This window comes from Seriola dumerili, unplaced genomic scaffold (genome assembly GCF_002260705.1).
Source record: "Seriola dumerili isolate Sdu_G_001 unplaced genomic scaffold, Sdu_1.0 BDQW01000068.1, whole genome shotgun sequence".
Lineage (NCBI taxonomy): Eukaryota > Metazoa > Chordata > Actinopteri > Carangiformes > Carangidae > Seriola > Seriola dumerili.
Window position 1 is genome coordinate 1,189,936 of NW_019174323.1, and position 17,297 is coordinate 1,207,232.

At 41.4% G+C, this 17,297-nt stretch overlaps 1 protein-coding gene and 1 pseudogene across 1 annotated transcript; both read right to left on the minus strand.

Annotated features, from left to right (window-relative positions):
* Positions 1–1,926: 1,926 nt before the first annotated feature.
* Positions 1,927–5,997, minus strand: LOC111219571 (annotated as a pseudogene).
* On the minus strand, positions 5,038–14,855 carry LOC111219740 (probable G-protein coupled receptor 142). Its single transcript, XM_022742503.1, has 3 exons — positions 14,708–14,855; positions 9,031–9,185; positions 5,038–7,548 (listed from the first exon to the last, which is right to left on the minus strand). The coding sequence occupies exons 2-3, from the start codon at positions 9,167–9,169 to the stop codon at positions 6,590–6,592; spliced, it is 1,098 nt and encodes a 365-aa protein (XP_022598224.1). The 5' UTR covers positions 9,170–9,185; positions 14,708–14,855; the 3' UTR covers positions 5,038–6,589.
* Between the last annotated feature and the right edge of the window lie 2,442 nt (positions 14,856–17,297).

Genomic DNA, 17,297 nt, shown 5'->3' on the forward strand with positions numbered 1-17,297 from the left:
TTACAAGTGTTTTGCAGTTGAGTCCTACAGATGTAGCTGAACATTTAGCTTAGCTCAAGGCCCAATTGCCTGTTCTGTTCTGTTCTTTACTGAATAATACAGAACAGAATGATAAAAAAATCAATGTTGTTTCCATTTGAGTTTTTGCATTCTGGTTTCCTATGTATTATGAATCAGATATAATCAAGTGTCCATTATTCTAGTATAGAGAGTGTCTAAATCACCAAAAGTAAGATGCAGTTGTGAACTCCAGCTTTCTGGCCAGGTGTAACTCATCTGCCAACCTATTACAAGCTAAGTATAGTTCTGAAATCTTAAAGCTCACTTTTGAATATTTGCAATAAAGAATCTTTTGTGTCTTTGAGGTTTTGTAGTCAAAACAAAAAGGTATTTTTGCAGTCAATTTAGGCATTTACGCACTTTACGCAACTTTCAAATGCAAACTTAAAAACTTATATTTAATTAAACTGGTTGATGAGTCATGGTTAATTTTCATAGCTATGGAGCCTGGGATTTCTGTCAGTATCCTCTTAATATACAAAACCATTTTGTGATCATATTCAGACCTAATGTAAATTTTAAAGCTTTCAAATTGTGGCAGTGAAATGTTTCCGTACATGTGAGATAAAACAAAGTTTCAAAGCAACATGAGTTGCTTTCTTCCATGAAAGCTTCATTCAAATATAAAGCTGTCATTCAAAGCATAATTCCATCATAGAAATAAAAACAGCGACAAATCCAGCATATGTTCATATCTTAGCAGGGACTCCACAGTATGTGAAACTCAAATTAGCATTGACCAGCATTAAATGTGTCTGTTTTAAAAATCTGAAATTAAAGTCAAGGCATGTGTGAGGCGACAAACACGGCTCTTTCAACACGGGAAATGAAACTGACAAATAATTCACTTTCCCCACGGGCATTAATTAAAAAACATATACTTGTCAACAACAGATGGCGTAAAATTATATATATATTATGCAAATTAGCAGTTAAGTGCAGATCTCTTGTTTTTCACTAACACTGACACAACAACTGATACAGTTAATTTTTCATCAAATTACAGTCACGTAACATGAAAATTCCCGCTGTGGCAAATGGAAATGTACTAGCTGACGTTTGTGTGGTGCGTGCGTGCACGTGTTTGCACATACACAACAGTGTGTACCTTCATCTGAGTTTTTCTCTGTGTGTGTTTGTGCAGACCATCAGGCTAATCTGTGGTTGTTTTAGCCAGAGCTGAGGCCCTGTTGGTGATGTAGTGGCGGGTGTGTTTGAAGAGCAGGGTCTTCACTCCTGCTGCTTAAACGGCAAGCTTTCATTTAAGGCTCCATCGAGTTGCATTTCATGAAAAATAAACACTCGCCCCAGCAGCTGTGGTTTTGTGGCCTGGCAGTTGGCTGTAGAGATGGAGTACGATTTCTTTGCTCGATTGGCTGTGCTCAGCAAGGCAGATTGTCTTTTGGGCGTTCGGCATCCTTACACAACTGCAGAAATAGCAGCCAGTTGAAATTAAAAACTCTTATTTCTCCCTCCTGCAGAGTGGATATGATAGCAGTGTATTCGACACACACACTGAGGGAAACTGAATGCAACTTGATGTCATAAAAGCGGGATTACATGTAGCAGCTTTCGAAAAGTCATTGCTTAATATTCCTTCTGTTTCCTTACCACAGATTTAACTACTGATTAAATCCCAGAGAAAACAAATTGTTATTCTTTCTTTTCTCTCATAACAATATAAAAAATATTTTTTTGCCACATTACTTCCATGTATGGAAACGAAAAAAATACCAAAAACCTACTTTTGTTTTGTCAAATTCTTCTGAAGAAAAATAAATAGGTTGTCATCTTATCTGATTTACATGGACAAACAACACCCGCTGACATTATGCTAAACAAAAACATACTTCTTGGTGAGTCGAGTTCATTTCAGGGCCGTGGATAGAGCTCCCGGCCTGACTGGCAGCTGTCCACGGTCGTGGCTGGAATGCAGAGTGCGTCCCTGGGGTCAGGAGTGATCAAGGACCGTGGGATGATGGGTGTTTTGGATTAAGAGGCGGGGTCACGGGGTCACGAGGGCTTTCTGGCCCTGCGAGGTGACAAGGGGGTGGAGTCACGCTGTGAGCGCTGCTTGTTCCCACTGTACAGAGAGGAGATGGAGGCATTGGTGGGGGCCTGCTGTTGTGGCAGCGCGCGGCGAGGATACAGGGGGCCCCCCTGAGCAGCACGACGTCACGCACGGCGCCACGGAAAGGCTTACTGACGAAACAGTAGAGGAAGAAGTTGACAGCGGTGTTGAGCATGGCCAGCATGTTGGACAGGTCGTAGGCCAAGTGGACCCGCCAGTCTCTCTGTGAACTGAGGACACGTACAGGTGGTAGATGACCACGATTGTCCTGGGGGCCCACAGCACAGAGAACACAGAGGTGATGGCCAGCAGCATGGCTGTGGTTTTCCCAAGTCGCCGTGGAGGTGCCGACTTTGGCCCGCACTCCTCCTGGCAACGCTGCTGCCTCTGCCTCACCCTCAACGTCTGAATATCAAAGAGTTCAGCACCAAGAAGATGCTGCAGGGCAGGAAGTAGATGATGGTTACATGTGTCCATATGAGGACGGTGTCCAGCGCCGTGGGCGGGTGGCTGTTCCTCCACATGTCCGACCACCAGAAGAAAGGCACACCTGACGCCACGACAACATCAGGACCACTGCGATGATCTTCCTGGCCCGTGCCGGATAGCTGATCTGGCGGTGGAGGAGAGGGTGGCACAGTGCCACGTAACGGTCCACGGTGAGGGGTACGGTGGACCAGATTGAGGCGTGGTTGGCGGCGAACTCTGCAGCGCTGACAGAGTGCAGCAGGAGTGCAGGGACATCACGGTGAAAGACCGCCGTCTCCAGCAGGAAGCCGACGAAGATGATGAATAGCTGAGAAAGGATGTCCGAGCCCGTCACTGCCAAGAGGTAGTAGTACAGAGCCTTCTTAGTGCGGGACGCCAGTCTGGACAAGGCCACCGCCGTCAGGATGTTCACTGAGAGAAAAGAAATGAAATTATTGTATTAGGTTCTACTTCCATGATATTTAGCTGCATGAAAACATCTGGGAAATGAGGCTGTTCACATATGTAAGGACTGAGAAGAAGTTCCAGGCTATAGATAATATATGTTATAAAAAAATATATATAATACTTTTATTTTGTAGTCTTTTCAGACCGATGTTCTGTTGTTGGATTAATCTCAATCAAAATACAGTTAATTAAAAGTCAAACGTAAAGCACTACTCTGCTAAGGTAGGCTAGGCTAGCTTTAGCAGGAGTACGCCACTTCTTCAGAACTTCATAATGACTGGATTTTTACCTACTGCCTTATTCATGTGGCATAACTACTATCAAGTTTGGTTATTTAGCAAGATGCCAATTAAGCAAAATTTATATCTTCAAAATTAAAGTGCAGTAATTGTTTCGCGCTTGTTTTGTTACAATGTATATACATGTTACTTTTGTTGAGCTGCTTACAACTGAAATCCTTAATTTCTTTGGCAAAATATTTTGGTCATGTTGTCTTTGGTAAAAAAGACTGGATGAAGAAATCTTCCTTTGAAAGGCTGAAGTGTAAAAACTATGCATCCACAGCAGTGTAAGCTACAAACCATTGATTTGTCTCCCTGCTGCTAATACAGTATCGCCTCTGTACGATTTACAGTATCTGCATGCTTTTTTTTTCCTTATCAACAGCAGGGTATTTTCACTGCAACTATTTGGACACCACCACCAGTCTTAAGACTCCTTCAGTCATACAGATGTTGACTCTGGCACTCTGGCCTTTATATTTATTTCCCTTTGGGGACAATTACACGATGTGACCTGGAGGTCATCTGGATACTCTGTTAACACGTCCGCTTGTTTTGAGCAGGGCTCTGCGTAAATCCCTGATGGGTCAATAATAATTTGCTGCCATCGACTTTTAGACGAAGCACAGTAATCAGAACAATGGTGGTGTGAAGACTTTTAATCAAAGTGACAGTTATTTCCTCTTCCTGGATTATTGAGGTAATACATTTTTTGCAGATGTCGGAGACAGGTGGCTGGATGGATTGATAAATACAAATAAACACTAACTGATTATTAGATCATTAATTTAATTATTGTAACCTGTGAAAAGAGCAATCAGTGCTTGGTTCTGTGCTGCAGCAGTATATTATCTCCCTGGTCCATTAAAGCAACAGTAATGTACCTCTAACTCACTTGACTATTGATTTTTCTTCTGTCTGTGTGCAGTTCCCACTTCTGTTATAAATAGATATCAAGAGATTTAAAAGTGCTCTGTTTACGCATTGACTGTGGGTCACTGCAAATCCATCTAATGAAATGATGCAGCTCATTTTCCTGGCTTTCATGGATGGAGGCTAACAGCTCCATTTAGCTGCAGAGTTGGGTTATAATTAGCAGTGGCCATGTCACAGTGAGGGTCCCCTTTTAAATTTAGCATTACATCTATTGTTCATGGAAAAAAAAAAAAATATATATATATATATATTAATTAGCCTAGCCTAAACATTACATTTTTTTACCAGTGTTGCAGTTGAGTCCTACAGATGTAGCTGAACATTTAGCTTAGCTCAAGGCCCAATTGCCTGTTCTGTTCTGTTCTTTACTGAATAATACAGAACAGAAATGATAAAAAAATCAATGTTGTTTCCATTTGAGTTTCTTGATCCTAGTATAGAATGAGTGTCTAAATCACCAAAAGTAAGATGCAGTTGTGAACTCCAGCTTTCTGGCCAGGTGTAACTCATCTGCCAACCTATTACAAGCTAAGTATAGTCTGAAATCTTAAAGCTCACTTTTGAATATTTGCAATAAAGAATCTATTTGTGTCTTTGAGGTTTTGTAGTCAAAACAAAAAGGTATTTTTGCAGTCCCAATTTAGGCCGTATTTACGCACTTTACGCAACTTTCAAATGCAAACTTAAAAACTTATATTTAATTAAACTGGTTGATGAATCATGGTTAATTTTCATAGCTATGGAGCCTGGGATTTCTGTCAGTATCCTCTTAATATACAAAACCATTTGTGATCATATTCAGACCTAATGTAAATTTTAAAGCTTTCAAATTGTGGCAGTGAAATGTTTCCGTACATGTGAGATAAAACAAAGTTTCAAAGCAACATGAGTTGCTTTCTTCCATGAAAGCTTCATTCAAATATAAAGCTGTCATTCAAAGCATAATTCCATCATAGAAATAAAACAGCGACAAATCCAGCATATGTTCATATCTTAGCAGGGACTCCACAGTATGTGAAACTCAAATTAGCATTGACCAGCATTAAATGTGTCTGTTTTAAAAATCTGAAATTAAAGTCAAGGCATGTGTGAGGCGACAAACATGGCTCTTTCAACACGGGAAATGAAACTGACAACATAATTCACTTTCCCCACGGGCATTAATTAAAAAACATATACTTGTCAACAACAGATGGCGTAAAATTATATATATATATGCAAATTAGCAGTTAAGTGCAGATCTCTTGTTTTTCACTAACACTGACACAACAACTGATACAGTTAATTTTTCATCAAATTACAGTCACGTAACATGAAAATTCCCGCTGTGGCAAATGGAAATGTACTAGCTGACGTTTGTGTGTGCGTGCGTGCACGTGTTTGCACATACACAACAGTGTGTACCTTCATCTGAGTTTTTCTCTGTGTGTGTTTGTGCAGACCATCAGGCTAATCTGTGGTTTGTTTAGCCAGAGCTGAGGCCCTGTTGGTGATGTAGTGGCGGGTGTGTTTGAAGAGCAGGGTCTTCACTCCTGCTGCTTAAACGGCAAGCTTTCATTTAAGGCTCCATCGAGTTGCATTTCATGAAAAATAAACACTCGCCCCAGCAGCTGTGGTTTTTGTGCCTGGCAGTTGGCTGTAGAGATGGAGTACGATTTCTTTGCTCGATTGGCTGTGCTCAGCAAGGCAGATTGTCTTTTGGGCGTTCGGCATCCTTACACAACTGCAGAAAATAGCAGCCAGTTGAAATTAAAACTCTTATTTCTCCCTCCCTGCAGAGTGGATATGATAGCAGTGTATTCGACACACACTGAGGGAAACTGAATGCAACTTGATGTCATAAAAGCGGGATTACATGTAGCAGCTTTCGAAAAGTCATTGCTTAATATTCCTTCTGTTTCCTTACCACAGATTTAACTACTGATTTAATCCCAGAGAAAACAAATTGTTATTCTTTCTTTTCTCTCATAACAATATAAAAAATATTTTTTGCCACATTACTTCCATGTATGGAAACGAAAAAAATACCAAAAACCTACTTTTGTTTTGTCAAATTCTTCTGAAGAAAAATAAATAGGTTGTCATCTTATCTGATTTACATGGACAAACAACACCCGCTGACATTATGCTACAAAAAACATACTTCTTGTGAGTCGAGTTCATTTCAGGGCCGTGGATAGAGCTCCCGGCCTGACTGGCAGCTGTCCACGGTCGTGGCTGGAATGCAGAGTGCGTCCCTGGGGTCAGGAGTGATCAAGGACCGTGGGATGATGGGTGTTTTGGATTAAGAGGCGGGGTCACGGGGTCACGAGGGCTTTCTGGCCCTGCGAGGTGACAAGGGGGTGGAGTCACGCTGTGAGCGCTGCTTGTTCCCACTGTACAGAGAGGAGATGGAGGCATTGGTGGGGGCCTGCTGTTGTGGCAGCGCGCGGCGAGGATACAGTGGGCCCCCCCTGAGCAGCACGACGTCACGCACGGCGCCACGGAAAGGCTTACTGACGAAACAGTAGAGGAAGAAGTTGACAGCGGTGTTGAGCATGGCCAGCATGTTGGACAGGTCGTAGGCCAAGTGGACCCGCCAGTCTCTGTGAACTGAGGACACGTACAGGTGGTAGATGACCACGATTGTCCTGGGGGCCCACAGCACAGAGAACACAGAGGTGATGGCCAGCAGCATGGCTGTGGTTTTCCCAAGTCGCCGTGGAGGTGCCGACTTTGGCCCGCACTCCTCCTGGCAACGCTGCTGCCTCTGCCTCACCCTCAACGTCTGAATTATCAAAGAGTTCAGCACCAAGAAGATGCTGCAGGGCAGGAAGTAGATGATGGTTACATGTGTCCATATGAGGACGGTGTCCAGCGCCGTGGGCGGGTGGCTGTTCCTCCACATGTCCGACCACCAGAAGAAAGGCACGCCTGACGCCAGCGACAACATCAGGACCACTGCGATGATCTTCCTGGCCCGTGCCGGATAGCTGATCTGGCGGTGGAGGAGAGGGTGGCACAGTGCCACGTAACGGTCCACGGTGAGGGGTACGGTGGACCAGATTGAGGCGTGGTTGGCGGCGAACTCTGCAGCGCTGACAGAGTGCAGCAGGAGTGCAGGGACATCACGGTGAAAGACCGCCGTCTCCAGCAGGAAGCCGACGAAGATGATGAATAGCTGAGAAAGGATGTCCGAGCCCGTCACTGCCAAGAGGTAGTAGTACAGAGCCTTCTTAGTGCGGGACGCCAGTCTGGACAAGGCCACCGCCGTCAGGATGTTCACTGAGAGAAAGAAATGAAATTATTGTATTAGGTTCTACTTCCATGATATTTAGCTGCATGAAAACATCTGGGAAATGAGGCTGTTCACATACGTAAGGACTGAGAAGAAGTTCCAGGCTATAGATAATATATGTTATAAAAAAATATAATAAATACTTTTATTTTGTAGTCTTTCAGACCGATGTTCTGTTGTTGGATAATCTCAATCAAATACAGTTAATTAAAAGTCAAACGTAAAGCACTACTCTGCTAAGGTAGGCTAGGCTAGCTTTAGCAGGAGTACGCCACTTCTTCAGAACTTCATAATGACTGGATTTTTACCTACTGCCTTATTCATGTGGCATAACTACTATCAAGTTTGGTTATTTAGCAAGATGCCAATTAAGCAAAATTTATATCTTCAAAATTAAAGTGCAGTAATTGTTTCGCTTGTTTTGTTACAATGTATATACATGTTACTTTGTTGAGCTGCTTACACTGAAATCCTTAATTTCTTTGGCAAAATATTTTGGTCATGTTGTCTTTGGTAAAAAGACTGGATGAAGAAATCTTCCTTTGAAAGGCTGAAGTGTAAAAACTATGCATCCACAGCAGTGTAAGCTACAAACCATTGATTTGTCTCCCTGCTGCTAATACAGTATCGCCTCTGTACGATTTACAGTATCTGCGTGCTTTTTTTTCCTTATCAACAGCAGGGTATTTTCACTGCAACTATTTGGACACCACCACCCGCCTAAGACTCCTTCAGTCATACAGATGTTGACTCTGGCACTCTGGCCTTTATATTTATTTCCCTTTGGGGACAATTACACGATGTGACCTGGAGGTCATCTGGATACTCTGTTAACACGTCCGCTTGTTTTGAGCAGGGCTCTGCGTAAATCCCTGATGGGTCAATAATAATTTGCTGCCATCGACTTTTAGACGAAGCACAGTAATCAGAACAATGGTGGTGTGAAGACTTTTAATCAAAGTGACAGTTATTTCCTCTTCCTGGATTATTGAGGTAATACATTTTTTGCAGATGTCGGAGACAGGTGGCTGGATGGATTGATAAATACAAATAAACACTAACTGATTATTAGATCATTAATTTAATTATTGTAACCTGTGAAAAGAGCAATCAGTGCTTGGTTCTGTGCTGCAGCAGTATATTATCTCCCTGGTCCATTAAAGCAACAGTAATGTACCTCTAACTCACTTGACTATTGATTTCTTCTGTCGTGTGCAGTTCCCACTTCTGTTATAAATAGATATCAGAGATTTAAAGAGTGCTCTGTTTACGCATTGACTGTGGGTCACTGCAAATCCATCTAATGAAATGATGCAGCTCATTTTCTGGCCTTCGTGGTTCAGTTGACCTAATTTACAAAAGAATTTTATTTCTTACCATTTATCTTGTTTTTAGGTACCCACCATCGTTACCACATCAAAAGTTGGAGTCAGCTGATAATTTAACTACATGACAACATGATGGCGCACCTGGTACTCCCACGCAGAGTAGAATGCTGTAGTAGATGACAGGGATGAAACCCAGCACACATTTGGACTTCTGCAGCTCCTCAGGTTTCAGGCCCAGCTCCTGGCGGCCGGACGCTGTCACATTGGGCCAGTCGATCATGACCTTGGCGCTTCCCCTGGAGAATACGGTAGAGACAAGAGTAATGCTTTCAGCACTCAGTCAGAGTTTCAACTAAGAAAGGAAATCTGATGCCTGTTGGATTTAAAATGTGTCTGCTGATATTCTATACTTTTCATATTGTCAACAAATCCCATGAAAAGACTAAAACCAAATCCTGATATCTTCTTCCTCTGAGCCATAGAGCGCCACTGTTGTTCAAAAACCATTAAAAACCCATCAGTGAGTCACACTGTTGCTCTGGGTGACATGTTCCTTCATCACCATGAACACACAATGTAGTTTATTTTGACTCCAACACACGCCATCCTGCTGCCCCAAATACTCACTGGAGCACCAAATGTAGATTAATCCGCCGCGGAAAATAGTCCTCATCTTATGCACCATTTCCTACTGTTTGAGTAACGTTGATAAAAACACTACAGTGACCAGCTGCTTTAGGAAATTAATGAACAAAAAAACTATGCATTTGTGACTTGTTTTCAAAGATATTCATTGGGAACAAATGGGTATTTGAGTATTTGCCAGAAAGTATTGAGAGCTGGTTTTGAATGAAAGCTGCTGTGTAATACTAAAAATGGATTTCAGTTCAATTCAGTTTGGCTTAAGCAGATACATTTTTAAGGCTTGAAATTAAAATTTTTTGTGCTCAGAGGAAACATCTTTTATTTAAACAGCCTGAAAGGAATCAATTCATCAAAAATTAAAATGCATAATTTTTCAACTGAAACTCAGTCTAATTAAATTCCTTTTGGTGGATTTGAAGTTGGGTCTGCAACCAATGATTATTTTCATTATCAATTAAACTGACAATAATTGTCTTGATTGATCATTTGATCTATAAAACATCAAGAAAAGGTGAAAAATGCCCATCACAATTTCCTCAAACTTGTCAATTTTCTGTTCTGTTGGGCCATTTTTGGTTGAAAAACTACTTAAGCGATTAATTGACTGTGATTAATTTTAGATCTAGTTTGTAGCTCCACAGGTCAAGGAGGCTAACTTATTCAGTAGCAGGGAAATCTAGTACATCTGGTATGATATTTCATTTGCATAAATAAAATAATAAAAACAAATTAATTATAATCTTATTTTTACAAATAATTTGGTTTGCTGAGGTCAGGAAGGAAATTATCACTTTACCATCTTGCTGATATGATATGTATGAATATATCAATCTGATATGATATCAGGTTTTCAACAAATGATCATTTGCAGACGATGATGTATCTTACATCAGAGTAATGTCAGGTAAATGATGTTTGCTCAGTCAAACTGCTGTTTTCCAGAAACAGAAAGTGGGTGGATCCACACAGTTTGGACTCAGTCAATTAAACTTCAGGTTGACAACAACAGATGGGCCAAGGCGATGACCTCGTCGCCCTCCACCCTCCCCTGAGTCATTATCACCCTGTCTCCCCATCTAACCTTTTCACCTGTGTGCCATCCATCCTGTTTTTCTCTGTCTGTCTCTCCTCTGCCTGCTCTCTTAATTTGGTTCACTCATCCATGAAGCCATATTTGGACTGCGTTATCTCCCAAGCTTTCAGTCACAAACCATTTGGAGATGCTCGGCCAACGTAAACATCATCATGAAGCCACAATCACCCCATCAGCGAATCTAGCCTCGCGATGTGAGCGAGGCAATCATTACCACTAACAGTTTGTCATATTTAATTACCGACATTGTAAAAGCTATCTATGTGCCAAAACCCCGTGTGTGCATTATACGACTGGCACATTTTACGACCTGTAGCAGGAATGTGATCATAAAATAGAGGCGCATCAAATATCTCCCTGCTCAGCTCAACACATTAAACTGGACAGAAGAGGAAGAACTGAAAAGCAATAATGAGGATCAATGGTGTAATTCAGTATAGGACAGAAAGAGTAGAGCTGTGTATGATGATGCATTTTGGTGACTGGGCGTCTGAATTCTCAGGTCTAAAACATCTTGTGTTTTAAGAGAGACAGAAGTGAAAGAGGATCAGCGCCTGACAGTGAGATGATGAATTGTGGTCGTCTTGGACAGAGTTGGCAGACAGGATCGAGAGATTTGTCACTGGAGATGAACATGTTTGATTCACAGCATCTAAAATTGGCTCCTTGATTGACGTCATGAGTCAAAGGTGACTGAAGCGCTCTGTGTGCTATCTTACCTATGTCTCATTTCATCTTCAGTCTTAAAACGATTTGGATATTGCTAATTTCAATCTTTTATCTGATGTTTTTTTATATTGTATTACACATGGGCACATTTTGTTCTAATAAAAAAAAAACTTGTTTAAACGTTTTTCCAAAAAATTGTCCATTTATGTTCTGGAGCTTTCCATCATATCACTTAATGATAATCTTCTTCAGCAGATGAAGTTCTTCCAGTTCTCATTAAACTGTAGGTGCTCAATTTTCCAGTTTTCTGAGTAATTCAAGAACCTTTTTGTTCATGTTGATTTAAATTTGAACTTAATATTTTATTCTTAACCATGGAAACAGCAGCTAAGGGAAATAATAAAGATTTTTTTATGTTTCAGTTTTAAGCCAACAAGGACAACAAAAATGTCATTTAAATGCTCAGAATAAAATGAGAATTTTAATGTCGGCATCTCCATGACAACTGGACATCAATTGAAAGCTCTAGAACAGCTACTGAATGGATATTTGTTAAGATTATTTTGTCAGGTATTAAAAGTAAAACTAGTATTTTATACACCAAATAATACTAATGCTTTCATCTGTTTAAATTGGAGGATGCCAGATTATGTGTTGTAGTCTGACAAAATGCCGTCATACTTTATGTTGAATTCATTTGCTCTACATCTGATGTATTTGTTTTCATTGTTGTGATAAGAGTTTTTTTTTTTTTTTTATTGCTCCCAGTGTTTTGGCACCAAGACTATATCTTGGCTGTAAATGAAAGGACACGCCTTGAGGAAATGTTCGCTGAATGATGTGATTCTGCTGCTCATTGGTCACTTTGTTTATCAACAAAAACATTCTCATATTTCACTCTTTGTTATGTAACAGCGTCCCATGTGCTGAGATAGGATGTCCTATTCAGTATTAATAGGGGTTCAACTCCCATAGGATACTGTACAATCATTCTTACAGTGTGTGACCTCAGAGAAGGACACACCTCTTTCCCTCTGTTTGCTACAGCACTGCAGTGTTGGAAATGATGAAATGAGCATAACTTGTGAGCTTGCAGTGTGAAAACAGGATAAAAGGTGTTTAACCCAAAGAAAGATGATTTTCATTAACAATATTTTAATTCTTTTTATTTTCTCTATTAATTGATAGTTTGGTCTGTAAATTTTCCAGAGACATCAGTCTAAAACACAAAAATGAAATTAAACCTTGTTTTCAGTACGATGTATAGTCAGTACTATACTACAAAATACATTTAATTCTGTAATGATCTCTCTAAATAGTAGTTTTTATTGTCAGTTTTTGAGTCGGCCATTAAAATGACCTTCACATGTATGACGGATTCACAGAAAACCATGCATGTAGACGTTTAATAAATATTTGCTGTAGTTTTAAATTATACTTGCTTTTACCACCAGTCCCCACAGGTGCCGCCAAATCAACCACGACTTAAATCTTAAAGGAGCTATATGTAAGATTTTGCTATGACTACATAGCTAATGTTAGCATTAACAGCTGTTTACTTACCAGTCTAGAAGAAACGTTACGAGTTCAGCATCAAACTTCATTCCTTTACTTGCCAAGAACTGTCTCCAACCCTTTTGTTTTGATTATATTTCACTTCTCTTCTTCTTCTGAAGTTAGCATGTTAGCTAGCCTCGGCCTGGTTGGCCTGTCTTGTCACTTTCCAATACCGAGTCACTGTAGCGTCCAGTTTTCCCCGAAGAAGTAGCTGCTTAAAGGACGTATTATAACCTCTTGTTTTGTAAATGATGGTTGAAGCTCTTGGCAAGACTGGTAACTAAACAGCAGCTGCAATGCTAACGTTGGCTATGTAGCAATAGCACAACTTACACATCGCTCCGTTAAGGATTATAACTTCAAAAATTTTATTGATTATCAGAATTATCCTGTTTTATTTTGTAGAACCTGTTGCATTATCAGCTGCTAAAAGCAACGCTGCAGCAATTATATAAGCAAATGGGACCTTGATCTTTAGACTACAGTTAAACTTGAGCATCAACGCTGCAGACACACAGAAAACAAGGCAACATTGCTACTGGAGGCCTGCAAGGACGACTTTGTCTTATCTGCTGAGACACCTGATCTGTTTCCTCCTGAGCCTCGTCTCAGGACCAGCAGTGAGAAAGATGATCATTATGAATTAGAAGGTTGTAAGGTTGCTAGCAGAACACGGCACCAGGGACAAGTAACTACAATCAATATCCCAGCAGCCACTTCTTTGAGGTCTTTTTTAATCCTTAGGGCAGCAAATGAAACCTTGAATCTTGGAGAGCTCTTTGTCCCCTCACACTTTCTTCTCTGGGAAATTTCCTGTGAAGACTTATCGTCACGTTCGGTCCCTCGGGTGCTGCAGATTCTGGAGGTGGAAATGGAGCTGTTCTCACTTCAGAGGTGTTTTATCAATCCACTCTCAGACAATTACAGTCTCTCTACACTGGGGAAATTAAACATATTGACATGGAAACAAAGTAGGTTGATTATTCTGCTCCTGTCAAGTGTCAGCAGACAGTGTCCTCAGAGGAAGCAGCCCTACAGCTGAGCAACTACAGTCCGAAGATCAGAGGCCGAGGGATGTTTCTGATTAAGACTCCACTCTGGAACGTCTTCCCAGGGTTGGGATGCAGCTGGAGGCTACAGGACTTGGCTCTGCAGGGGGCTCAGTGCCCAGGAAGCTGAACTGAACTCTATCTGTGCTCCACTGAGCCCTCTTAATTATTCATCAAGACACAGAGCACCTGAAACAACAGTGCTGGGAGATAAAGGGTGCTGCCAGCATATCTGTACAGCAAACATTGCTGCTTCTCATGAGAGCGACGAGGATGCATTTTGGTGTTTGGAGGGAAAGTGCCGGAGAACAGCACGGAGAAGAAATGTCCTCATCGTGCTGCTGTGCAAGGTTCATTCATGAGGCCGACATCCCGACCTGTGGTCAGTGTTGTTAGGAAGACAGAATCCAGGAGTGCAGTTTGGCAGCAGAAATTACAGGCTAATATAACGACAGATGTCTCCTCCTCAGAAGATTTAGGAGGTGAAATAACACAAAAACACTGCAAGTAAATTCTATAAATCTAAAGGCTCTGAGTTCAGTGCGATGTCAATTATGAAACAATTGGATGTGATAAAATCCAGACTCTCTCCCTGCTTCCTTAAATAACTTTTATAATAAGACTGTACCTCGCACGAACATCTGAAGTCAGTGATGTATAACAGTGCCGATTGCACAAGAAACAGAAACATTTCATGGTTTTACAGCAGAGCAGCTCAGACACTTGTACATAAACAGCGGATGGAGAGAGTTTTCTTTGACTTTGTTTGTCCTTGTATGGTTAGTCTCACCGTCTTCGCTCTTACCTTCACATCCAGCTCTCACAGCGACTCTCCACCTGGGATACAGCCTGTCGTCCCCCCCTCCAGAGGCTTCTACCGCGTCCCCGACATCGCTGCTGGACACACACTGAGGAGATGTGGAGGAGGAGGGAAGAGGAGAAGTGGAGTCCAGGCAGCTGGTACATCACTGCAAGGAGTGAGCAGAGGGAGAGGGGAGAAATGAGGCAGAGGGGAGTGAAAATGTGGGGAGGGAGGGAGGGAGGGAGGGGTGAGAGAGACAGGGAGAGAGAGAGAGAGGGAGAGAGAGACGTTTGGATGGAAAGAGGTGAATGAAAAAGAGAGAGATGAGGAAAAGAGGGCAGAGAGAAATACAGGAAAACCCGATGGAAAACCACATAAAGTCTGACAGGGGGATAAAAAGCGGTGCAGTGTCTTGGGCTGAGTTCCAGTTCCTTAATGCAGAGGCATCAAACAGGGATTTAAGTGTGTTCACGCTGGAAAAGTGACAAAATAAATATACACAAAGCTGTGTCCAAATTCCACTCTACACACCAACAGTATAACCTACATATGGAGTCATTGTTATTGTGATGCACTTAGAGTAGAAGAAGTATGTACTTCTGTGTTGTAGACACAGATAATGATACAACTGTCAAAGCTGCAATTTGATTAATGACTAATGCAACTTTAAAATGTCATTTGAGCTTCATGAAGAAAATGCAAAATGTTTTTTCCAACCATTTTACTCAATCTGTGTGTGTGTGTGTGTGTGTGTGTGTGCGCGTGCGAACACACACGTGCACACTCAAAAGAGAAGAAAAACAAGTCTGCAGCCATGCTAGTAGCTTTGTGAGGCTAACCTTAACATGCTCACAACGAAAATGGTAACATTCTGATGTTTAGCAGGTAGCCTTTAATATTTACTATGTTGTCATCTTAGTTTAGTGTGTTAGCATGCTAATATTTACTTATTAGCATTACAGATAAATGCAGATGAGACTTATGGAAATATCATTAGTTCTGCAGGTGTTTGGCCATAAACCAAATTACTGGGCAAATTAAAAGTTTGACCTGATGATGGTGCTAGATGAAAAGTCGTGTTAACCAAGGTGATTACACTTCATCCTGATGGGGAAGTGAACGTCATGGCAAAAACCATAAATGGTGGCGCCAGAGGAGAAGTCACAGGATCGGCAGAGTCAGAATACATCCTCTGGGGACCATGGAGATCTGGACCAAACTCAATGGCACCAATTCAGTCCGGTCAAAAGTGGTGAACCAACTGACTGACTGATCCTTACAGCTGTGTAGCTAGTATGGCTAAAAATGTAGGACTGGAAATAGTCAATATGTAGATGAGAAAATGAACACTTGATTTATGAGTCTGCTGGTGATGGACACTGTTGACCCATAGATGGAGGAGGATGAGCCAATTAATGCCAGAAAACTGAAGAAAATGTTGGAAAAAAGGTTCCTGCTTTATTGACATTTGATGGCACAAGCTCTGTCACAATATTCATCCAGTCTATTTATAATTAATATTAATGTATTGTGTTTTTATGTACACTGTCTTATGCACAAAACATAATCATCAATCAATAAATGAAGTTCAACAATAATTAGCCAATTTTACAGGAATACATAACACAGTATTTAGCATGGAAGTGGGACAGAGTGTACCGGCGTCTGCACCAGGTTAGCTGAAGTCTCAGAGGATTAAACACACACACACTCACACTCACACACACACACACATAAACACACACACACACACACACACACACACACACACACACACACACTTTATTGTCACACAAAAACTGACGCTACCCTGTGGGGACCACAGGGAGGTGCATCTCTGTAATGTGAGACATTTATGCATCTACAACTTGATTAATACTGGTCCACACACACAGACACACACACACACACACACACACACACACACTAACAACAGGCAGGGACCAAAGAGTAATGACACCCAGCAGCAGCTTATTAATTAGATGTTTATATTGATAAGAGCATTTGAAACAAACACAGGAGTGAGTGGAATCACTGAGATCAGTGGATCTGAGGGGAGATGAATGTGTCCTTAATTTAGCTAAACCCTTTGAGAAAGCTCGTCTCACGGCTGCAAGTTGTTGATGATAGCAAAGCTCCAAAGCAAACAGTGCATTAAATGAGCAGATGTGAGGAACTAATTCATCCATCAGTTCGGTCTGTTGACAAACCATTTGCAAAACCTGAGGCCTACGTGAGCTCGCTTTGACCCCCGTCTGGCACCCGTCACCCTGCAGCTGCAGATCAAGTTATGTGCTTATATCTGACATGCAGTGTTAGACCTTTGACCTTACACTGCAGGGGGGGAGTACACTGATGCAAATAATGAACCGATCATACACAGACGTGACTCTTTATTGATCAGACCTATTAGATGGGAGGGTGATGATGCAGAGGGAATAAATATGAGGGGTTAAACCTAATGTTTGCTGGAGGATTGTGATGCAGTACAAATAATAATATGGTTTAAAATGGGCAGACGCTGCTGGAGTAAGAGCGCCAAGCTTTCTCTGCTCATGCCCCTTTTTTCTGAGTTATTAAAATGACATAAGAA

What these genes read in the sequence shown, in the direction of transcription:
- LOC111219740 (XM_022742503.1), bottom strand. Translation starts at nt 9,169, where the DNA reads ATGATCGACTGGCCCAATGTGACAGCGTCCGGCCGCCAGGAGCTGGGC. An exon ending in ACTCTGCGTGGGAGTACCAG is followed by an intron (nt 7,549 to 9,030) that starts GTGCGCCATCAT and finishes TCTTTCTCTCAG; the next exon opens with TGAACATCCTGACGGCGGTG.